Genomic DNA, 24514 nt, shown 5'->3' with positions numbered 1-24514 from the left:
CAAAGCCTACGTGGTGGTTGGGACGTCTTCCTGGCCAGCCCTCTGTAGCATATGATTCCCGAAAACAAGCCAGAAGCAGCCCTTTAGGTCTTCCGTGGGATTACTACACGAGGAAGTGACCCAGATAGAAGGCCCTGCTCAGGCTTAATAATCTGTCCTGTAAACAAGGGGAGGAAGGGCTGTTGGTGCCATCGGGACCAGCTGTCTGGAGTGGCAGAAGTGTCTGGTCCGTCCTCGTTCATTATAATAAAAACTGTCATCCAAACTGGCCAAGAAGGCCATTCAGGCAGCGCAGAATTTAAGAACCAGGTGACTTTGGAGTCTTACTTGTGAATATGTCATCCGTCACACTTCCACTAAGGCTTTGGGCAGTGTGGTGAAGTGGCTTCCCCTGTTTTTATTGTCACTTGCTTAGAGACTGATTGGTGTGGTTTATTAGGCCACAACTGTTCCTGGTTTTAGCCTTTAATAAATGCCTCATAATGAAGACAGTCTCATTGTTAAAGCAGGGAATCCTCTTGCTTATCACTGTGTGTTGTTCATATGGCATCTTCTGTTTGGCAAGGCATTTGGAGAGCAGTCTGAGAAGTCTGTGATCTGGGGGTGCAGGATTTGACATCTAAAAGTGCACATGCCCAGAGTGACCCTGAAATAAAATAGGATGAGGATGAAGGAAAGAGCCCTGCCACCTCTAGTCTGCAAAAGGAGGGAGGTGTCATGCTCCTGTCAACCCAGCCCTACCTGAGCCCCACCCTCTGCCAACCACCGTGAGTGGCCTATTCTTCATGTTCACTCCGACATTGCCTTGGCCCATGGCTGTTGTGGTTCTCATCATCCATGTGGGCTGATTGGGGCTTGATTACAGGATTTAAATGGCAGTTTGAGTAAAGGGTCCTGAGCTCTGATTTGGAGGCAGCCTCACTGCCAGAGTTGGTGCTTGCAGGTCGTAGCAGCAGAGATCAAAGAGCTTTTTTTCCTCTTTTTTTGGAGTGGGGAGGTACCAGTGACTGAACTCGGGGACTCTCAACCATCTTTCTTTGGTACCAGGGATTGAACTCAGGGGCACTTGAGTCCTGAGCACATCCCCAGCCCTATTTTGTATTTTATTTAGAGACCGGGTCTCACTGAGTTGCTTAGTGCCTTGCCGTTGCTGAGTCTGGCTTTGAACTCACTATCCTCCTGCCTCAGCCTCCCAAGCTGATAGGATCACAGGCATCCCTCAGCCATTTTTGAAATCAGATCCACATGAATAAGGATCTGGTCTTCTGAAGAAGTGACATCATGCCTTTGTCACAGAACATATGCCAGGATGGACTGGGGCAGGGGGGTTGATGGAGCAAGATGGCCAGGCCAGAGCTGGGAGCACCACAGCTTGTCCAGGGGTGGATGGCCAGAAACCCCAAGGCTGACCAAAATCAGCATAGATGGACAGATGAATCTGAGCAGGCATCAGGTGGCAAGGCCGGAGCAAGCTCTCAGTGGGACAAACATGAGCCAGCATTAGCCTAGAGAGAGGGCTGAGGTGGGACCACAGGCACAGACACTTGACCATCAGGGCTGCTGTGAGGACCTGGTAATAACTGGTCGGCTTGAGAGCAGGGACAGCCACACCAGTGACAATGGACAGGGGAAGCTGGTCAGCTCTGGCAGCTCCTGGGGCTCTGTCACTGACCTCAGGTCTTGAAAAAGCCATTGAGCAGTATCTGTCACCCTGATTGAGCAGACCCCTGTGATTTCTCAAACTAGAGTCAACTAGTCAAAATACTAACAGTGCTGACTGTGTTTAGGTAGATATAATCCATGGACTCCTCAGACGGAGTCACAGCAAGAGAAGAAAGTGGAAGAGAAATTGAGTAGCCCTAGGCCACTGAGCTAGTCATTGATGGAGGCAGTGTTGGAACCAGACTTTCAGGTCCCATCATGTCCTCTTGTGACCGTGAGTTCCTGCTAAAAAAAAAATAGAAATGTCAGGAAAAAGCATTGTCGGGGACACTGGCCTCCCAAAGCCTACCATGACACCTGTGCTAAAAGACACTTTGTTTTGTTAAAAAAAAAAAAAAAAAGTGCGCGTATGAAGTGAAGAGCCAGGCCCGGGAGGGACACCTCACCTGCCTCTTGCGCAGCCCATGCCATCATGCCTGAGTGTGCAAAGTCAGACACTCCCCAACAACCCCTACCTCCAGTACTAGGGATTGAACCCAGGGATGCCTTACCACTGAGCCACATCTCCAGCCCTTTCTTCTTTCATTTTGAGATAGGGTCTCACTAAGTTCCTGAGGCTGGCCTTGAACTTGCGATCCTCTGGCCTGTCTCTAGGCCTGCACCACTGCGCCTGGCCCAGACTCTATTTTTATAACATGCTTATTTCCTTCGAGTGGGAAATTCTTGCTCTTGCAGTTTCTCCCAATTGCTTTTATCAAAAGTTTGTCACACACAAACATTTGACCGGATTAAAACATGGCCCTGGTGACAAGGAAGCCCACCTGGTATGTGCAATATGTAAAAATGACGCTGCTGGGTGCTCTTAGGCCAAGGCCTGTTATGAAGCCAAACAGCCGCCTTCAGCATCAGAAGTGCGTTCATAAAACTCATTTTTCACGCGGCACCGTCTGCAGTTTCCACATGGGACAAAGTGTGAAACTAAGCTTTTATGGGAGATCTCTGAGATTCGCCTGAACTTTCAGTGACTCTCACGACATTATTCCCCAGAGGAGCGACGTGTTTTCTGTTGTGGCACATTTTCGTGCCATGTGCTGTGTCTGGGAAGAGACCTGTTTACTCTGTTGCTGTAGACACTGGTTTCTGCTGGCAGACCTAATTACTCTTCATCTTGATCATCGCCACACTTTCTCAGTATCTGTCATCCTCCCCTTCCTGGCCCTCCTTGTGTTTTCTCTCTGCATAAAAATGCTCACCCAGATGGTGGGCACGTACTCTATAAATACAGCACACTTTGTTTCGTAATTGGGAAGAGAAATGCCATATCAATAACTCCAGCGCTGCACAGAGAAGACGCAGCTCAGTGAGGGCAGTGCGCGCTCTTCTGCAATGTGTTCCCTCTTTTGGCATAAGAGGGGGCTGCTCCCCTCACATCTGGCACCTCTGACCTCTCAGGCCTCCATGTTGTGATGATTATCCTGGTGCCCAAGGCCTGTGTTACGAACCTCAGGTTCCGTGTGTGTCGTTCACCCCCAGAGTCTCCAGGACTGTGAATGAATTAATGAAAATATTTTTGGCACTAACTATCATCCTCAATCAGCATTTTGTTAGTAATCAGAATCTTTGGTCATTGTCTTTTTTTTTTTTCTGGTGCTGGGGATTGAACCCAGGGGCACTTAACCACTGAGCCACATCCTCAGCCCTTTTTTTTTTTTGTGTGTGTGTGTGTGTGTATTTTATTTAAAGACAGGGTCACGCTGAGTTATTGAGGCTGACTTTGAACTCGTGAGTCTCCTGTCTCAGCCTCACAAACTGCTGGGATTACAGGGGTGCACCACCCACACCCAGCCATCTTGGGTCATTTCTTTCAAGACCAGATAACTTTTAAATGCTGATTAAAATGATAACATCGACCAGTGCTAATTAGGTATATAACTATGTGCCAGATATCAATATGAATACTTTATACATGTGAAATCACATGGTCTTCACAGTAGCCTCGTGGGGTTAATTCTAGTATTCTCATTGTGTAGATGAGGAAGTGGAGCAGAAAGAGGTGGAATAAGTGGTCTGAGGCCACCAGATAGACAGAAGGGAGCTGGAATCCTCACATGGGAAGCCTCTTCCAGGTCCCTGCTCTGAGTCACAGCACCGTGTGGTCTCCAGATAGTTTGGTTTGATTTTTGCAGTTATGCTGAGTGAAATTCATAGAACAACAAAGCTGTTGTCTGTGTGTATCTTCTTCAGTTGTGATCCCTAATATCATTGTCCTAGTTCATTTATTATCTACAAATTGGAGTGTCTATTAAATAAGCAAAACTCATAAGTACAAAACGTATGTATTGCACACATGTATCTACATGTGCTGGGGTTTGGAGCACCTGGTGCCGGCAGGCTTTGCCACAGCTTTCCTTCATTCCACAAAGGCAAGTCGGGGGGCCTGCTCAGGTCGGGCACTGTGTAGGTGCTGGGGGAATAACTGTAATCCTGTTCCTCCCCTGGGAACAGGAGAGGCTGATGGAGAAGAGGAGTCAGCAAGCTGCCACTGTGCTTGCCCAGACTCTCCTCCTGCAAAGGCTCTGGCTCCTTCCCTGGGCTGGGCAGCTGTATCTCTCTGAGTCACATCCAAAGCACTGGCTCCCAGAGGGCCACCCACCCTCATGGGCATCAGCCCTCCCTCGTCTGGTTGCAAGGGAAGAGAGCCCATTCTGCTGGGCAACCTGACGTCAGACTGGGCAAGGGCCCAGGGCAGCCTGCATGACCATTCTTAATTCAGCAGAATGGCTCCGGGTGATGTGTGGCCATGCCTCAGAATAGGTTCACCCACTTAGAACATAAAGTTGGGCTGTGCTTGAGAACAGTCTCAGAGAATGGGACCCATGCTCAAAAGAATTCTGAATCCATCAAGAACTTTCTCCATACATTCTATCTATTGTAAACACCTGTCACTTTCATATCTGTGAGTGGCAGTCTGTAGAGTGTGCCCTGATGAAGCGTCTGAAGTCAGATTAGCACCAGCTTGCCTTCCTAGCAGGTTGCAGCTCCTGTCGGGAGGGCTGGTGGGCAGCACCCACTGTACCGCTGGCTCACACCTAATCAGTGCTCGCCCTGAATGACCTCTCTTTCTTTCTTAGCCTGCTTTATATCTTAATATTCAAATATCAGAAAGTTGTCTGGTAGTTTTTTTTTCCCCCTCTGGATGAAATGATTTTTTAGGAAGAAGTTCTATAAACTGAGACGCAGATGGTCAAAATAGCTGTAAGATTTTTTTGTTTTACTGCTTCACATATCCAGAATGAACTTGACATTGAGTCACAGAGCTCACATACACACCCCTGAAACAAAGTTTTATGACCATATCTGTACTCTGATACTTCCTATTGCCTTCTGTGCTTTTGTTTTTTTTTAAACGCCAGTCATGCCCACATAACCCTCTCTGGGTCATAGTCTGCAGTTTGAATATATACTGCGCTGCCATCGGAGTGGAAGAGGGTCTCACAAGTGGCCAGTCACTGCAGGAAACCTTTACATTAAACCATGCTGAGTCCTTAGCAGCAACTGGAACAGTAAGGGGAAAGAAGTTGGTGTCCCAGATAGGGACATGTGGGACTCATGACTGGGGCAAGGTATGGGGGAGGATGTTCCCAAGATCCCCCTTGTCCTGAAGAAGTGTTGTCATTTCTTGCTACTCAGGTTCCCCCGCCCCCCACTCCCTAAAAATATGGGCAGTTTTAGCTCTGAGACATGAAAGTTGGGAACAAAGAACGAGAAGCATTTTCTTGTGCTTCTTGAGCAGCGCTTTCTTCTCTGACCAGGGTGGAGAGTTTAGTCAGGCCCATTGGCCAGAGAGCCCCACTAGGGGGCAGTAATGGAACCACACTGCGCCCAGGGCTTGACCAAACTGCATAGGTGAGAGGCAGGTGCAGAGGGCTGCTTCCGGTTACCCAGGGAGAAAAGGATGAAGAGACATCATAATAAAAGGCTTGGGCGAAAGGGACCCAGATTTTTTTGGTTGTTTCTTTTCAGCCTTTTTCTTTTTTTTTTTTTTTTTCTTCCTGAGAATTTGGCTATTTAAATACAGAATTTCTTATTGCTTTATGGAATTGTTTTATATTCTAAATTTCTGAATTTTAGAAGACATTAATTTGAATAGTTTTGGTCTCATGGGTCATGAAGTTAGGGTGACATCTTCCACCTCCCCAATGGAGGATGAAAGAGAGGAGAAAAGTCCCAACCTGCTCCATTAGATACACCAGGAGCAGGATTCCCAGGGTACGCAGGTTTTAGCCAGAGAAGAACAGGTGAGTTTGGTGTGTAGGTGCCCAAGGCAGGCCTTCCTGGGGAGGTGACATCTGAGCTGAGACCACCTGAGATGACTTTTCACAGCTGATGGTGAAAAGCCAGGAGAGGACTGTCCAAGGACGGGGACCACAAATGAAAAGCTCTGCAGGGGAACAAGCACAGTATTTTAAAAATAAAATTTTTAGTTGTTGATGGATCTTTATTTCATTAATTTATATGTGGTACTGAGAATCAAACCCAGTGCCTCACGCATGCTAGGCAAGTGCTTTACCACCTAGCCACACCCCGGCCCCAAGCTCAGTATTTTACACACACTTGACCTCTACTTCACAGTGGTAAGAAGAGTATCATCAAAGTGACCCTAGTGTGGTGGACAAGGAGACACACAAGTAACACAAAAGGGAGGAAAGAAGAATGACAGGGAAGGGAATGAGCATTTAATTAGCCACTGGCAGAGGAAATACATTTGAATGTTATTTTGGAATTACAGCTTAGAGCATCTGTTAATATTAAACTGAAAATGTCCACAGTGAGCTCAGGATCCCCAGGAGAAAGAAGCCCTCACAGCCCTGTCCTGCACACAGCTGCCCTGCCCCACAGCAGGTCTCACATGGGACTGTAGGACCCCACCTCAACACCTAGCTTTTGACCTTGGGCTGTCCCCTACTGAAAGGAAAGAGGCTGACCAGTGCCTAGTGCAGGAGTGATACAGGCAGGGCCTGGAGCTTTGGTCATTGTCAAAGGAGGATGCTTCCAAGGTACCCAGGGAACCCCCAGTTGAAGGTGGCAGTTTCCACATACATGTGCTCCTAAAATGACAGGAGGGGAGGGTTAAAAGTTGTAACCCACAAAGACCAAGACCCAGAGGAGAAGCAGCAACAAAAAGCAAGGAACCTGGAAGCAAATGGTCGAGAGGCAACTGTCTTAGCAAGCTGGTGTGAGCGCAGAAGCAAGCTGACTTGTGCCACATAATCCAGAAAGCCTCAAGAATTGGAGCAACATGAGGATACATGACATCTTTTGAGCAGTTGAAAATGTTCTAACAAGGATCATGGTAATGGCTGCACTACCCTGAGGGTACAGAAACCAATGACTTGTATGCTTCAAATGGGTGGGTTGTGTAGTTTGTGATGTATCTTAATAAAGCTGATATATACACATATATGTATGTGTATACACACACACACACACACAATTAAGAAGTTGGAACAAGAGATGCCTAGGAATGTGGGGTGTAGGTGAGACTGAAATGAGAACTGGTTGTAAGTCTGTGTTGGGTGTAGCTTCCTTCCTCCCAATCCCTGCAAGAACAGGTAGATGTTTCTTTCACCTGCAACAAAACACTAGAGATCAAGTCCCTGGAGAGGCTGAACCACAGATGCCAGGCAGAGCCAGGGCCATGGCGTTTCTGAGAACTGGAATGCTAAGTGAAGAAGACTCCATCCCTAGTGGTAGAATCTCTCTCCTCCCTCCCCACCTCAGGAACCCAGCAGCCCTGGAGAAAATGCTGCAGATGCCACCAGGGGCAGCCCTACCCAGGTCACTCTGGGGACAGTCTCCACTTGGCAGCCCCGCCCAGCCTATAGCCAGTGGGCTCCTTATGCCTCACCCTGGAAAGACAGCAGGCAGATGGGCAAGGAGCCCCAAGGCCTGAGAACAGCTTCCAGATGCACAGCGTCTCAGACCTACAGACGAGGGCAAAACAGAGATGGGAGAAACAGTGGCAGAGCAGGGGACAGGAGAAACACAAGCCTTAACTGAAACTGCCTCCTGGGAGGGGAGGGAGGGAACAGAACCAAATTGGGCCTTGGGAATTGAAATAAAAGCCTCTGTACAAAAGCCAGAGAGGAATAGCTTTAATATCCCAGAAGGAGGAGACAAGAAAAAAATGTAAGCATAGATGTATGAAGACTATTAGAGGATTAGTCCAGGAGGTATAAATTTGAATAAAGTGAGTTTCCGGAAAGACAGGTAAGAGAGATGAGAGTGAATCATTAACAACAAAATATATATATGAGATTTCCCAGAAATGAAGGGCATAAGCAGCAGGTGAATGGGTCCCCAGCACAGTGTGGAACAGGCAGGGAGGGGACAGTGAGAAGAAGCACATGAGCCTCCAACTCATGCATCCAGTGTGGGGCACTCCAGCAGCCCCAGAAAGCTGGATTTGGAGCCCAGAGGTTGAACCAGGAAAGGAGCAGCCCCTGGGAAGTGCCTGCCAGAGGGAGTTCACCTACTGTGGACCCAAGCAAGACAGAATCTCTGGGCAGGACTCAGCTGCATGGGAGAGGTGGATAGAACCCCCAGGAAGACCTGGAAGGCGATGGTCTATTGGATCAATAGTGTGGATCATGTCAGGAGAGTGTCTTTCAGGAAGAAAGCAAGGGGAGGACTGCTTGATGTGTTCAGGCAGATGGAGAGTTTGCCAGTTCCACTGAGAGTGCACTCAAGGAAGCAGCGTGTATGCTGGGTAGGAACACAGGCTGTGGAGCCAGACAGCAGACGGGAGAGCTCTGTCACTTTACACAAGTTGCTCTGCCTCTCTGAGTGCTATTCAGTGTAAATCTTACTACCCATCTCAAAGGGTTGTTGTGAGGTTTGAATAAATTGATATCCGGTGCTTCAGTCTGTGCCTGACATATAATGAGCCCCAAATAAGTGTCTGCGGCTAGATGGTGAGGAGGAGGATAAAGATGAGAGATGACGACACATGGGCCATAGAGTGGCATCAGTGAACTTCAAGAACAATAAAAACACAAGCACAGTTCATTACATGGCTCTGTGTCATCAAAATGCAAACACTGAATACTGTGACACCAAATTTTATAATGAAACTCTACTGGAAGCGGGCAAAGCAGGAAGTGGCTTGGGAGGATTGAAATTCCGACCTCGCACTTGAGGACATCAGCAGCCATCCAAAACCAAACATCGAAAACCAGCAGTAGAGGCATGTTGTTTAGAAATGGGCGGTAAAGGCCAGGTCAAAGACATAGAGGTGCCTGCTGCAGGGAGGGGTGGGCGGGATTCCTCTCCTTCATTACAAGCCTCACAAAAGTGACTTTTTCTGTGTACAAATATAACTGGTTAAAAGAAGGAATTTTATATTAAAAAGACATTCATGAGGAAATGCTGAGAGGATAGAGGAAGTCACCTAAAGTGACCCACCTTGGCCAAGCCGTGGTGATAACTGGTGAGTAGCTGGTAATGAACAGCCTCTGTGGAAATCTGTGAATCCAGAATGACATTTGAAATGGGGAAGGTGATAGAAACTGTGCTGAAAAGTAGCTGTAATATATAACTGGTGAAAATTTTGCTGCCTAGGTGGCCTCGTACTCTGAAAAGTTGATTTCTGTTTATTAAACACAGGCATCATCATCTCCATCACCATTAGCAGATAGGGAATTATGAGTAAGCCCCTGTAGTTCTAGAAAAAGAATGAATGGGGCAAGACTAGGAAAGGGTGGCCAGCAGACTTGGAGGAAGAAGACCCAGAGAGCTCGGAGTACTGGCAAGAGTGGGCTGTGGCTGGGCTGAGGGAACACCTGGTCCCAGGGAGACGTGATCTCCAGTGACCCTTATAATTACACTGAAGGTTGCAAAGTGGCAAGAAATATGTGAGCTTTGAAAGTTCTGTTTATGAAGAAACAGACCTTGACAAAAGTTCCCCAAATGTCCATCCCAGAAAATAAATATATGCTCCCCTGTGAAGTATTTTTTTCTGTTGTCCTGACCAAGAGTCAGTGGGTCAGTCACCAAGAAATTCCACTTTCTACTGGCCTGAGATCAGCTCCTCTTTTAGGTCTTGCCAGATTCTTGTAACCCCAGGAAGGTCAAACTAAGTATAGAAATAATGAAAAAATCAGATCACTAGAACCAACCTGCATAATGGTTTGAGTGTAGGTCTTGTAGTCACTGTGAGCATTTGTTTGATCTGTATGTCTTTAAGATATTTTAAAGCTGAAACTGGATGCGGTGTCACATGCCTGTAATCCCAGTGACTTGGGAGGCTGACTTGGGAGGCTGAGGCAGGGGGATTGAAAGTGGGAGGCAATCCTGGGCAACTTTGTGAGATCCTTGCTCAAGTTGGCTGGGGATGTAGCTCAGTGGTAGATCCCCTGGGTTCCAACCCTAGTATGAATAAATAAGTTATACACACATACTAAATTTAAATACACACATACTAAATTTAAAGTTTTTAATCAATACTTATATGTATAAGAGCATTTTATTTTTAAAAGTGTGTTTTACTATTTAATAGTATCTGAATATTTAGAAATATTTCTTACATAGATTTATAGGTATAAGCATTTAGCATTAAACCAAGTACAAATAGTTCTTAAGTCTTCTTTTTTGAAAAAATTAGTTCTTCAAATATTAAAGATCCATGCAACTGGGAGTAAGGCATTGGGCTGCTTTTTGCTATGAAAAGTCATTGGAGGCTTTTAAGCAGGCAAGTGAAATAATTTTTTTTTTTTAAGATTGTGAGGGGTGTCAAGAAAGGGGGATGTGCAGTCTTGGGTCCCCTTCCACCTGTAAGCATAGTCCCTCATCATTCATTTGACAGACACATGACCATGGGCTTTTAATGTGCAGGCACTGCCCTGGGCAGTGTGAGATAATCAAAGATAATGATGAAGGGTCTCTAAGCACCATAAATGAAACCGACAGGGTGCAGCAACCACTAGAAAGTGTGAAGTCCTAGGGAGATGTTACTTCTGGACTGGAGAACCAGAATCAGTTATAAAGTTAAGGAGGAGATGGGAGATTGACATTCCAGGAATGAACTGAGACCCAGCAACAAGGAAGCGAAGAATTTTCCAGGCGTTTCCCGGAGCCATTAATGTGGTTTTCATCATAATCATCTGTTGCCAATTCATTTAGACTAGTGTTGCTCAGCTCTGATAAAGTGGGTCAGCACCAATAAAGCTAATTTATATTGATAAATCTATAAGGCAGAATCTGACACCCCGGGAGAGTTTTAATTTGCTGTCACTGCAGTTACCACTTTTGCATTAATATTAATTTTTGTGTTATAGAAAATGCTGCATATTGGGTTTCTGGGAAAGCTTCCCTTATTTTTATCTGTGTGGCACTGTCTTATGACCACGAAGAATGAAAACAGGATTGATTATCCCCAGAGATAAAGGGGAGGAAGGCAGAGGTTGGAGGAGAGAGGAAGATCTGAAACTGCTCATGGCAAGTGAGAGGGCCAGCAGCAGCCGTAGTGCCTGGCTGGGCTCATGGGCAATGACGTTTGCTTGTCCCAGGTGGGCAGTCATGGCCAGGGTTGTGCGCATACACGTGTGTGTGTGTGTGTGTGTACCTGCACACAAGGAATTCTACATCACATTGAGGTTTTTTAATGTAATTCACAGTTTGTTGATGTTTTTGTACCAGAGATTGACCAACAGGTGCTTAACCACTGAGCCACAACCCCAGCCCTTTTTTATTTTTTATTTTGAAACAGGGTCTTTCTGAGTTGCTTAGGGCCTCACTAAGTTACTGAGGCTGGCTTAGAACTTGGGATCCTCCTGCCTCAGCCTCCCAAGCTCTGGGATTACAGGTGTGCGCCATCATGCCCAGCTACAAAACTGACTTTTTATCTCTTTTAACAGCCAGAAGTTTCTCATTAGTCCTGTAGAATGAAATAGTCTTATCACAGAATCCTATCTACTAGTTTTTCCAGTTTCCCAAAGTGAATGCTGACATGAACTTTTGGGGCCATATCTGAGTCTCCCTCAGCTGCCATTGTGCCCACTCAGGCCTGCACAATGGGGATGGTGAGACTGTGGAGAATAAAACTACAATCTAAAAAGGATTAGTAGTTGCCAGTTTTTACATGTGACATGACAGGTTAAATCACATTTCCTTGTAGAAACTTAGTGAATGTCATTTTTTCATTGACTAATCATATCCAAGACTAAGAAAAACCACTCACAGAGCTCTCTTTGAAAGGCTGGACTGCAGCCTCCCTGCATGGCTGTGTCCCAACTGCCACGAGGACAGCCCACTGCTTCTGCTTCCCATGTGCTCCTGCACCACAGGCCTCGGATGGCTTTGAGTGACTCCACCTGGTGTTCAATTTCTTCTCCCCCTGGCACATCTCCAGGCCTCCTTTGTCTGTGGGATCTTCATCCCCCTTATACAGGGGATGTTCCATTTGAAGACAAAGGAGCACAACTCTGGAACCGCAGTCCTGAGTAGCAGTCTTAGTTGGGCCTTGTTCCAGCCAGGTAATTCGGACACGCCATTGGCCCTGCATCCCAGCTCTCCATGCTGTTCAGTCAAGGAGAGAGACTGGTGACCAGGAAGTCACCCTTCCTAGCGTCAAGTTTACAGGTAGCCCCAGACCCAAAATGGCAGCGCTTTCTGTTTCCAGAAACGCCTGTGAAAAATAAAATCAGCTCATTCTTAAGCAGCTACAATTTTTATTTTAAAAAGAAAATACATAAGCACAAATAGGTTTAAGTTTATAGGCAAGTGCCAGAATTTAGGGAGCAGATGGCTTAAAGCAAAAGGAAGACCAAGTAAAAAGCAGGCGTTTAGTCTACCATGACATATACATGTTCCTCAAGTCTTCATATTCTGCCCATTTGTGTGCTAAAGACTAATGGGGTGCCAGGCACAATGGCACACACCTGGAATGCCTGCGGCTCAGGAGGCTAAGGAAGGGAGCATCTTGAGTTCAAAGCCAGCCTCAGCAACTTTGTGAAGCCCAAAGCAACTCAGCAAGACCCTGTCTCAAAATACAAAAAAGGTCTGGGGATGTGGCTCGGTGGTTGAGTGTCCCTGAGTTCAATACCTGGTACAAAAATAAGTAAATAAATAATAGACTAATGGAGCATATGGGAGAACTAGGGTTAAACCAGACCCTCAAAGCCATGGAGATTTGTAATTGGAGCATCAACAACACAAACAGTAATCATCCTATTAAAAATGAACATTGGGCTGAATCCCCAAGTGGTATTTATGTAGCTTCATCTCAACCTGCGTATCCCTCAGCTGACTGTGATGTGCCCCATGTGACCCTGCAGCTGGCCTGGAAGAAGGTGGCCCCAAAGTGAGGTGTAGGAATGTGATATATTAAATTTTTATATTGCTTTTACTAGTACACATATTAATATACTTATTTTATTTTCACTACTTTGTATTTGTTTTATATGGCAATATATGAGTACATACATTTACGGCATTTATACTAAAAATATTCACAGACTCATACTTGGGGTTGTGCTCTTGACTTTTTTTTATTGACTGGGATATTATAGGGAGACCATTGTTAGGAGAAACAGCCTTGCTCCCTCCTGTATTCCTGAATGGGTGAGGAGTTCCCAGGTAGAATCCAGGGATTGCGGAGAATTTCATCATTCTGGAGTAAGTCTGGAGATAGCAGATGAGGCAGACATTGAAGATGAGTGAGGCTGGGATTTATTTTCCTCTTTTGGAAAATCAGGAAATTAAAGCAAAGTAGAGAGAAAATTGCTCAAACATTTTTACAACTCAGTATGTGACTTTATCATGAGGTCAGTTCTTTCTAGAGTTCTAAGATGTTTGAAAGGAGACTGAGAACAGGTGATTTTGGTCTCAAACTTTTCTGCAGGACCGCTATGGCCTCTAGTGGCAAGTGCTCCAGGAGGGGGCACTGAATGGACACCAGCATGTGAGCACAGGTGACTTAATTAAGAGCCACTGCAGCTTCTCTGTGCCCACGGTAGGCCCTCTGGCTGCTGCAAGGAGAAATGGCTGCTTCAGGCAGTTGGCAATTCTGTTTGATAAAAGGGTGGCAACTGGGGTATAGGAAGGCAAATTCAAGGAGACACCCTACATGTTCCTCTGGTTTTAAAATGTGGCTGTCCTCAAGAAGAGTCAGAACAGTAAATGGCATAATAAAACTGCTCGTGATATTTTTCTTATTTCTATATCAAACATTTTCTTAATGCTATGTCTCAGGCATTGTTTGAAGTACTTTTAAAGACAGGAACTCAATAATCCTAAGGGTGGGTACTGTTTTTAGCCCATTTTGCAGATAAGGTGTCTGGCTCAGAGAGGTGGTGTCACTTGCCTGTGTTCACACAACTTCAGTGGTAGCAATGGGGCTCCCATGTGCACTCAAGCTCCTGCCTGTGCCTCCAGCCTGGTATCTGTGACCTCACTGAAATGGGATGTGGGGGTATGCTTTGCTCCACCTGCACTGAAGAATCAAAGCAGTTTTGTCCTTTTTTGGTTTTGTTTTTAATTGGTGCATTACAGTTTTACACAACAGTGGGAATCATTGTTACAAATTCACACCGCATTTTTTTTTAATTGGAGCATTATAATTTTACATAATAGTGGGAATCGTTGTTACAAATTCACAGTCTATTTTGTTTTGTATAGGGACTCCCAACCCTTTCAGAACTATTATTTTAATTTAGTTTCAAAAGACACTTTTCTAAAAATATTATTTTATATGTGAGTATTACAAAAATGATTTTCTTTTATTGTCCTCCATTTGCTGAGCACTGTGAAGCTCTATAGACATGAATTCTAATCTTTAAATCTGCCAGGAAGATATCTGCATCCATTTCATTGACGAGAAAGTAGAAGCCCAGCAGGTTGTCCCTTGGCTGATGAAAGCCAAGCCAATGCAGGAACCCAGGTCTGCAGCTGCTCCTCTTTGTTCTGAAACTATAAACGAGTCCATCTTGAGCGCCATGTAAGGGCATCGATTAGTTTCACCCGGTACCCTGAGATCCCTTTGGTGTGCCAGTGACTAGGGGCATGTGTCCTGGTTTGCTGGGGACACTGTGGATTTATGCTTGCTGTCACAGCACTACCGTTGGCTGTGAACCAGCTTGGACCATTAGTCATGTGGCCCCTGCTGCCCAGCTCAGGGCTGTACACCATGTGGTTTCCAGGCGACTGTGTACACAGCAGCAAGCCTCAGGGGCTGGTCCCTTTTGATCCAGTAAAGTTTTGAAGTTTTATCTTCTACTGGGCTTCATTAAGCCCTCAGTTGGTCTGAGGTTCCCCACTCGCCCCCCACTTGTAAATGCTGCGTGGATCTTGGTATTCAGGTTAACAAATTAGCCCAATTAGATGGGTAAATTAGTCCTGCTAACTTTCTGAAGTCCCGCTGGAAGAGCTTTGGGAAATAGCACTTATAGTTTTCTAACAAGCAATTTAAGGACACCAGCATGTGGCATTTGTTTAAGAGTAAAGTGTCTTAAACAAAACCGTACTCAGAAACAGATTTCAGCATTTTCTCTCCGACGGACAGGGCAGGCTGCAACAGGGTGGTACCCTTATGTTATTTTGACACGAGCATTTCCAAGCTGGCTAATTTGGGGAGCCTTCATTCAAGTACAGCAGGGTCTGACCCACATTTAATTCTAAAGCCTCATTTTTGCCAAAATGTTGGTGGGGGAATTGTTTTTGTGCCCCCTGAGATTTCTAGCAGTCTTCAGAAACAGTCTCAATTCTACCTGAGTGTAGAAGGTGAATAACCAGCAACTTGCAGGAAGTTGAGAGTGATCCCCTCAGAGAAGGCTCAACAGTTTCTGGTATTAGGGGTCAAGAAGCAACATGGGAAAAAGTGACATCCCTTAAAAGCTTGTTGAGAATTCATAAACATTTTAACCTCATGGGGGCTCAGTTTCTTTTGTGTATATAATAGTGACGGTAATCCCTACCTCATAGGGTTACTGGAAGATTAAATGAGATAATGCATATAATGTGCCTGAAACATAATAGGCACTCAATAAATTTAAGGTCCTTTCCTTCCTTCCTGAATCCTTTCAATTTTTAGCCTCGGATGTCGGCATCCCTTTTCCTGGCTCAACTGCTCTTCAAACAATCTTATTAATGCCTATTAAAATGAAACCCAATAAAAGTGCCAATATTTGGTGTTGAAATAATTGATGTAGCAGAGTGAGCCTGTGAAGCACCCAAGCAGGCCCCTGGTACAATTTAGCCTCACACCTGGGGGATGAATTTCACAACTGTAATTGCTACCATATAATTCTTATTAATGTTGTGCTATAATTCCTATTTATTCCACAGGGCTTGTAAATGCATTAGGACTTGTCAACATATTATTTTACACTGTTTATGATCTGTAGAATTATGTCCTTCAGGGTTGTATTGTGCAAAAGCACAAAATAAATTGTGTCAGGCCTCATTTAAAAAGAGCAAAAAGTGAAGGCTTGTCAAGGTGGTTCTCCATCCCTGCTCTCCTGGATAGGAATGGTGAAAGTAGATTCTTATTCAATTCTTAGCAGAGCCTTTACCTTTTGGAGTATGAGTATCCTCTTCCTGTGTGAGCCATATGACTGTGTTGGGTCAACCCTGCCAGGAAGTGTGTGTAGCCGAAAGGTAGATAAGTGTGTAGGGAATCGTCCATCTTCCAGAAGCCAGACCTGCATACCCTTCTTACATCTTAACCTCAGAGCTCCTGACATTTCTGCCCACCTTGCTGTAACCCTCTTTCAGTGCCAAAAGTGCCTCTTCATCTTCCTGGCTCAAATCTATAAAGCAAAGTTCTGAAATTTATTTCCATTGAAGTGTAAGTACCTTAAAAGTACAAAATGCAACCCTCTCCCACAGCTGTTTGCATTTACTAGGCTACTAAATCATAAAACTAAAGGAACATCAGGTGGTGTGTTGCAAGTGTGTTGAAAGGAATCTGCCATAGTTGGTTATTTCTGTTCTGGGCCCTCCCGGTGCCTTTGCAGCCACAGGTTGGCCTGCCATAGAATAAAGTTCTTACTCAGCCTGTTCCTAGCTTTAACCTTTTATCCTCACAGGACTGTATCAGGGAATAACTCTGTCCCTCCGGGCCTGCAGTCACAGCTGCCTTGCTCTGCCAGTCTTCCTGGCCCAGGAAGCTGGGGCCAACCTGTGGTGAGGGACCGTTCCTGACAGCCCTTGCTCTTTTCTTTGCTCCTGCAGGCAGTGAGTACGACGAGGAGGAGGTGGACTATGAGGAATCTGACAGTGATGAGTCCTGGACCACAGAGAGTGCCATCAGCTCAGAAGCCATCCTCAGTTCCATGTGCATGAATGGAGGGGAAGAGAAGCCTTTTGCCTGCCCGGTTCCTGGATGTAAAAAGAGATACAAGGTAAAGGAGGTGCAGCTTCACCTGGCATAACAGCCTGGAAACACACAGCCGCCTTTTATAACCTGTGCATTGCTGAGCAGATGGCCACAATACATGTGCACACAAGGGCTGCCCTCTGGTGAATGCTGGCAGGGGCTCAGGATGTTTGGTGGGGTATTTTTCCCCTTTCATTAACCTATCTGGAAATTAGAGGTCAAAGAGATCTTCTGTAAGATGATCATGCCTATAAGTCTCCAAATTCATATGTCATCTTGGGGCCTAACAGTATCAAATACGGAAGCTGAGGACAGCTCAGTGGTTGAGACTGACCCTGGGTTCCATCCCTAGCACAGAAAAGAAAAAAAAAAATAGTAAGTGTGTCCACCTATTCATTTGCCAAACACCTTCCCCAATAGATGGCTCTCTGGGTGGCTCACAGAAGGCCACTTTGAAGTCATAAAAGCCCCAGAAGGCTCACAGACCTTTCGGAAAAGGTGGCAGGGTATTCACTTCCAGCTGAGGCCATTCTTGCTGCCTTCCAAATGGCATGAAAGGGGATAGGGAGAAAAAAGTGCTTTTTTTTCCCTCACCAAACCACCCACTTCACCTTAAGCCTCCACCTTTCCACCTCTCTGCAGGTCTGACTCTTGGTGTCAGGGGCAGCCAGAGGTGCTAACTTTTCTATTAAGAAAACTCAGAGGGACAAAGCAGTATTCAAAAAAGAAACGTGTAGCATTCAAGTGTGAGTCCAGACAGCATTTAGCTAAACAAAACTGCAAACTTTCCTACAAGGTGTATTTTAAAATACAACCATGAAATAGAAATATAAAAATCAGAAACATACCTGGTGTACTTAATGACATGCTAATTTACCTATGGCTCAGCAGATTGATTAAAAAAAAATACTTGAAAGACAGAAGCACTTCTTACATTAAATGTTTCTGAACACTTAAAAAATAAAATCCATTTCAGTACTTTTTATCCCAGCTACTGATAGAAAAGCATAAACACAAATGCATCGCATTCATAGGTTGTCTGAAATTTTGCCTGATCAGGTACTGTTAGAATTTTATCAAGCAAAGTCAAGATGCTCTTTGTTTAAACTAAAATGCAAACCCCAGGATGGAGATGTGAGAACCCTACCAGAGATTCCTTGAGAGATGCTGCCTTCAGGTCAGTGTGTCTCAAAACGTGTACATCTTCTACGCCAGGAGGCATGAATTGTATCCTGCCTACCCTGGATGCCCACTGTCTCCATGTCAGCTATTCTTTCTCACTTGCCATCTTCCTGCCGTTGCTCAAGTGCCTTCACGTTGTTGAAGCAATGTCTCATGTTAAAAGAGGGTGAAGTAATAAATTGTGCTGAAACTGACCCCCCCCCCAAAAAAAAAGTACTTATAAACTCCCCCCTTTATTCTGTCCAACAGAGTGAGTCATTCTCTCCCATCTCTAGCTTCATTTTCCTTTTCTTGTTCACATGCTTTCCCCCAAGTCGTTTCTATTTTCTTTGTCATTAACTTTTGTTTTTATTCTTTTGGGTTTCTAGCAGCTTACTCCTTCAGTTGCCTGGGTTAGTGAGGACTAGAGTGTTCTATTTTCAAAACCAAAATAAAATTTAGTGAACCTCAGCCTGCAAAGGCTGCCATGAACTGTCAGATGACATGGGTGGCAATTAGTTGTCCTGATTCCCTGAGGGAAGTGTTTCTTTTTCTGAGTCAGAATGCAGGGTAAGAATACTCAGGTGGAGAACTAACTCGTAACTAGTACTCCTAACCATATGCTTAAGATAAACATTGTTGTAATCCCTAAAAACTTCAGTTCGGCTCTGGGAGTTATTGGCTGTGGGACAGTGCTGTTCTCGAATCAGGTATTAATTATCTCATCTTGTGTGTTGCATGACTGTTGGTTTTGGTATTGTTGAGGGGTGGGTGGCAGTGAGCTAATGTATGATGAAGTCAGGCAGAATGCAGAAGTGCTGCCTTTTTTTTTTTTTTAATTCCTGAGGCAAGTCACACTTTTTAAATTCTTTGTCCCTTGCTGGCCCAGAGTCTCTGACTAGTTCAGTCTCTTGGATACTGACTCAGGACCAGCTCTTCTCATGTCATTGGCATTTACACAGTTGAGAGACAATGCGTATCTAACTTCCCAAATCTCAGAGTGGGAAGTGGGAGAGGGAGCCTGCAAAAGGGCCAAGTCTCTGCATTTCCCCCCAGGTTATTTCCTATGCCTAGTTTATTTTGTAGTAGAAGAAAAATACCCTTTTTCCTCAACCCTAAGTTCTTAGTTGTAACAGATCGCTGTAACAAAAGGCAGGCTAGTGAGAAAAGCAAAAGGGAGTATATTCACGGGAAATACCCAGGGGGTGAGTGAGTACTTTTTAAAAAGATAGCTTTGAGTTCTAGCTCAGGTAGTTATCTTCAACAAAGAAGAGTGAAGTTTTAGAGAAGAGACAAGTCTTTGTGGAAACTTATTGGCCATTTCTTTGCCTTTCCATAAGAGCTAGTTAATAAAACTTGTTAGGATAGATGCCGCAGGTGCTATCTCCAGGCCTAGAAGTCTAGGCTTTGTCTACAGTGGTTGACATTTGTTCCCCTTGGAAGAGAGGGAAGGTAGAATATTTTGTTTTTGTTTTTGTTAAATCCTTCAGCTCAATAGTCCTTACTGGATGAGGCATGTTTGGGGTGACACTTTGTGGTCTCCCACAGCTTCCTTTCTGTTAGTACCTCATTTTAATTCTGCCCCTCATGAAAATGGGAACAGCAGAGAAATGCTATCTGCTCTGGATTTTGCCCATCTCCCAGACTCCCACCTGAAGACTGGGTGCTCATCCTCCGCCCGCCTTGCCAAGTGCTCTGGTGCTGCTGTCAAATTACAGCTCTCAGTCCTCTCAGCACCAGCATGGGTCTTGGCTATGACAGATCATCTGAGGACCAAAGAATAAAGGTATAGTGTTTGGGGAAGAGACAAACAGGGGACCCTTGCTGACCACTGGAAGCCCAAAGTGGTGGCGCGACTCATTCTTACAAATATGTCCCAGATGTTTCAAGATGGCGGTGCTGACCCCACTTTGGTGCTGTTCCCATTTCTCTGCTGACTTTGGACCAGAGAGTGCAGACACCCCACCTCTCCTTTGGAAAATGTATAAAAAATGTGTGGAAGTGCTTTGAGGAATTTTCCTCTTGATAATTTTTATGTCCTAGTGATGAGGATTAAATAGGTTTTCTAACTTTCTTTTAAGAAATATAAAGCAGAACAAGTCCCCCCACCTATTTCTGTGCTGCACCTAAAATATAGTAGGGCAACTCTGTAGCTTGGGGTTTTTCCACAAGAGGGCATGTTAGTCTTTACTTCCCTGCCTGGATGGAACCAAGTCCCCTAAAGAGCCCATCAGAAGCCCTGCTGGGAATGTAACTGGATAGCAACTTGGCAGCAAATAATAACTGGAGCTTTAAAAAAGTTTTATACCTTTAGCTCCCTAAATCTTTTAGAAATTGATTCTGGGCCGGGGTGTAACTCAGTGGTACAATTATTGCCTAAAACATGCCAGGGCCTGGTTCAATCCCCAGCACCATAAAATTTAAACAATTACTTTAAGAATGCTATCAACAAAGATTGATATACAAGAGAGAGTTTATCACTTAAAGTCAGCACAAATTTGGGAAGTACTAATCTTCTAACGGAATTCCGCCATCCCCAGCACCACTAACAAAAGAACTAACGAAAATACTCTGCCAATAAAAAATCTGTTTTCAAGAAATATTTAGTGATAAGGGAATGCTTACAAAATAACATTGTGGTAAAAAGAGGTGCTACATTTGTTATATTGATATGTATAAACAGATATACAAGTACACTGAAAAAATACTGAAATTTTTCTTTTTCATGCTTTCCTATTATTTTCTAAACTTTTACTTCATATTAGTCCTAATCATCAGGAGAAGACAGACATGATCTTTTCTAGAAACCCTGCCTCACTCACCTGCACATCTATTGCCACCCTGCTTTGCCACCACTCTCTCTGCAGCTGATGTTTTGTCACATCCTTTCTCCCCCAATCCCTAACTTCATCTTCTCCTTTATGTAGAACATCAAGGCCCTTGAGAACTGAAAGTTATGACTTTCATATTTAGGGCACTTGTCAAAATTGTGCATAAGCCTGAGTACTAACAACAAATTTCAAACACAGTGGAAGACAGGATAGCTCAGCTTAGTGTCTTGACTTTAGGTTTCATGATTTAAAGTGGAATTTTTGGAATAGCCTCTAAACTGCTTGTTATCCATAGTAAGGACAGGTAGGTCCTGATGGCAGAAAATCCACCCAAGTCCTCAATTATCCTCCTGTCCTACCCTTTTCCTTCACACTTGTGAACTTGCTAAATCACAGTAACAAAGGAATGGTTATGGTAGATTCTTTGGCCAACCCTGGAAATAGCAAGTTCCCAAATGTCCAATTGATTGGCTTCCTGATTCTTCCGGTGATAATGGCAACATATAGGATTGCTGTCTTCCTGTCACACAGCCAGACCACAGCAGAGTTTACACTCAAGCTGGTTAGAAGCCACACAGCCTGCTGTCCTTGTCTGACTCCTGTACAACTCTGGATCTGTTTTCCCCGTGGACTAGCTTTAGCAATTTCTGGTTTCAAACCTCCCCAAACCTAATTAATCATGAAACACAGACCTGGATGGAGTTGTCTAGGCCCTGCTGCTTCAGTATGCCTTTTTGCTTCATGGTTAATGCTCTTTAGTTTCCTTTGACAAGCTGTGAAAAACAGCAGGCACAAGGTTAGCTAGATTACTAATGATCTATCTTACAAAAAGAAGGAAATGAAATGTTTAGTAACCCTTAACCACAGAAAAGGCCCCGACTAGGGGCTATACCATTCCACTGTTACTGTGATTTACCAAGTTCACAAGTGTCCATGGGATACCATTATCACAAATGTTGGTACAAGGTCAAATCAGACTATTCTTAAGAGTTCATCCATCCATCCATCCATCCATTCACACATAGGCAATGGGAAGAGCCTCTCTAAAAAGTCACTGAAGCTTCTAACTGCACCAATCCTGAGAAGAGTCTGATCTTTCAAAATATTAATAATGTAAATAATGACAGGCAACTTGCAAATTAAATGCTCAATGAGTATTCATTGAACTGACAAATAGGATAATCACAAGCAGGCATATATACCCATGTCTACCATTTGTTAGCCAATGGATGACTTCCTACCAGTCTTTTTTAAAAAATCTATTTATTCTAATTTGTTTTATATGACAGCAGAATGCATTTCAATTCATAGTACACATATAGAGCACAATTTTTCATTTCTCTGGTTGTACACAAAGTAGACTTGCACCATTCTTGTCTTCATATGTGTACATGGGGTAATGATCCATCTCATTCCACCATCTTTCTTACCCATCCCCTCACTTCCCCTCCCTCCCCTTGCCCTAAAGTTCCTCCATTACTCCCATTCCCCCCTCTCCATTTCATTATGGATCAAAATCCTCTCATCAGAGAAAAGCATTCAGCATTTGGTTTTGGGGGATTGGCTTACCTCACTTAGCATAATATTCTCCAGCTTCATCCATTTAACTGCAAATGCCATGATTTTATTCTCAATGCTGAGTAAAATTCCATTGTGTTATATACCACAGTTTCTTTATCCATTGATCTCCTGAAGGGCATCTAGGTTGGTTCCACAGTTTAGCTATTGTGAATTGTGCTGCTATAAACATTGATGTGGCTGTGTCCCTGTAGTATGCTGTTTATAAGTCCTTTGGGTATAGACCAAGGAGAGGGATAGCTGGGACAAATGGTGGTTCCATTCCCAATTTCCCAAGAGATCTCCATACTGCTTTCCATATTGGCTGCACCAATTTGCATTCCCACCACCAGTGTATGAGTGTACCTTTTCCCCCACATCCTCGCCAACAATTATTGTTGTTTGTCTTCATAATAGCTGCCATTCTGACTGGAGTGAGATGAAATCTTCGAGTGGTTTTGATTTGCATTTCTCTAATTGCTACTAGTGATGAACTGTTTTTTCATATATTTGTTGATTGATTGTATATCCTCTTCTGAGAAGCGTCTGTTCAGGTCCTTGGCCCATTTATTAATTGGGTTATTTGTTTTTTTTGGTGCTTAGCTTTTTGAGTTCTTGATTAGTGCTCTATCTGATGTGTGAGGGGTAAAGATTTGCTCCCAATATGTAGGCTCTCTATTCACCTAATTGTTTCTTTTGCTGAGAAGCAGCTTTTCAGTTTGAACCCATCCCATTTATTGATTCTTGATTTTATTTCTTTTGCTATAGGAGTCTTATTAAGGAAGTTGGGGCCTAATCTGACATGAAGAAGATTTGGGCCTACTTTTTCTTCAATTAGGCACAGGGTCTCTGGTTTAATTCCTTGGTCCTTGATCTAATTAGAGTTTTGTACATTTAGAGATAGGGGCTTAATTTCATTTTGTTGCATATTCTACCACTTTTTTTTTTTAATGGTCATAAAAGTATCACTGTATTGTTCGTCCCTCCTTCTCAAAAGGCGTGCGCGCGCACTCACACACAACTTCAAGAATTTATCTTCCAGAGTACTATAAATTGGTTGCTCTGGCTAGGTAGTTCTTGTTAAAGTTGCAGTAGAACTTCATCTGAAGGCTGAACCCAGTTGGATACACAAATTGGCTTCTTCACTCACATGCCTGTGCCTCACCTGGGGGGGGGGGGGCTAGAATAGCTGGGGGCCATCAGGACACATCTATCCATGTTAGGTCAGTCTGTCTGATTATGGCTCTTGGAAAGGTGCTTCCTCACTATGAGAAAGGATGGATGCAGGGAGGACAAGGGATGAAGGTACAGACAGCCCAAGCCACATGTTTGGACAGAGGCTGGTGTCCTTCTAACCTAGCTTTTTGGACAACCTTGAGACTTTGAAGACAGTCCTGTGGCTATTTGGCACCTCTGGGTTCAACAAGTCCAACAGAATTCTCTATTGTTGGGCTTACAAAACTCTTAAGAAGGAAATGTGATAGTAACAACCACCAAAACCATATATTTATTTTTATGTGGTGCTGAGCATTGAATGCAGGGCCTCACATGTGCTAGGCAAGAGTGCTCTACTGCTGAGCCACAACCCCAGCCCCAAACCCATATATTTAATAGTAGTCCTCTCAACGTCTTCCTGAATAGTGAGACACGCACTGGGAAACACTTTTCTAACAAACTCATTCACTTAGCACTTACTACGTGCCAGGAACTTGGTTACTCATCAAATAGTAGCAGGAGTCATCCCTGCTTTCCGGGAGCTCATTAAGGACATCCTATGAATGGGTAGAAAGACTGCTGGAATCTTCTTGTTGGGCATGGGATCAGGCCCATCAGGACTGGTATTTAAGTAGTATTTTAGGAAATAGCTCATGCTTGGTTTTCTGTGCTTAGCAACTCAAGTATCAAGCTGCTGCTTCTCTATTCCCTTATT

At 44.3% G+C, this 24514-nt stretch overlaps 1 protein-coding gene and 1 long non-coding RNA gene across 3 annotated transcripts in view; one reads left to right on the top strand and one right to left on the bottom strand.

Annotated features, from left to right (window-relative positions):
- Jazf1 (JAZF zinc finger 1) overlaps positions 1 to 24514 on the top strand; it is a 328417-nt gene that overhangs the window by 300595 nt on the left and 3308 nt on the right. For both annotated transcript variants that reach the window (XM_046426002.2, XM_058573141.1), the window contains exon 4: positions 16891 to 17060. In XM_046426002.2, coding sequence (XP_046281958.1) covers positions 16891 to 17060 — 170 coding nt within the window. The remainder of the gene's footprint in view (positions 1 to 16890; positions 17061 to 24514) is intronic.
- LOC131423474 (uncharacterized) lies at positions 12370 to 16896 on the bottom strand. The gene is made up of 2 exons (XR_009225091.1): positions 16230 to 16896; positions 12370 to 14628 (listed from the first exon to the last, which is right to left on the bottom strand). It is a non-coding gene; the product is annotated as an uncharacterized LOC131423474 (long non-coding RNA).

Source organism: Marmota monax, unplaced genomic scaffold (assembly GCF_021218885.2).
Source record: "Marmota monax isolate L192 unplaced genomic scaffold, Marmota_monax_Labrador192_F-V1.1 WCK01_AAM20220418_F8-fsc00133, whole genome shotgun sequence".
Taxonomy (NCBI): domain Eukaryota; kingdom Metazoa; phylum Chordata; class Mammalia; order Rodentia; family Sciuridae; genus Marmota; species Marmota monax.
The sequence above is the reverse complement of the archived record's forward strand: the minus strand, read 5'-3'. Positions and strand labels throughout refer to the sequence as shown.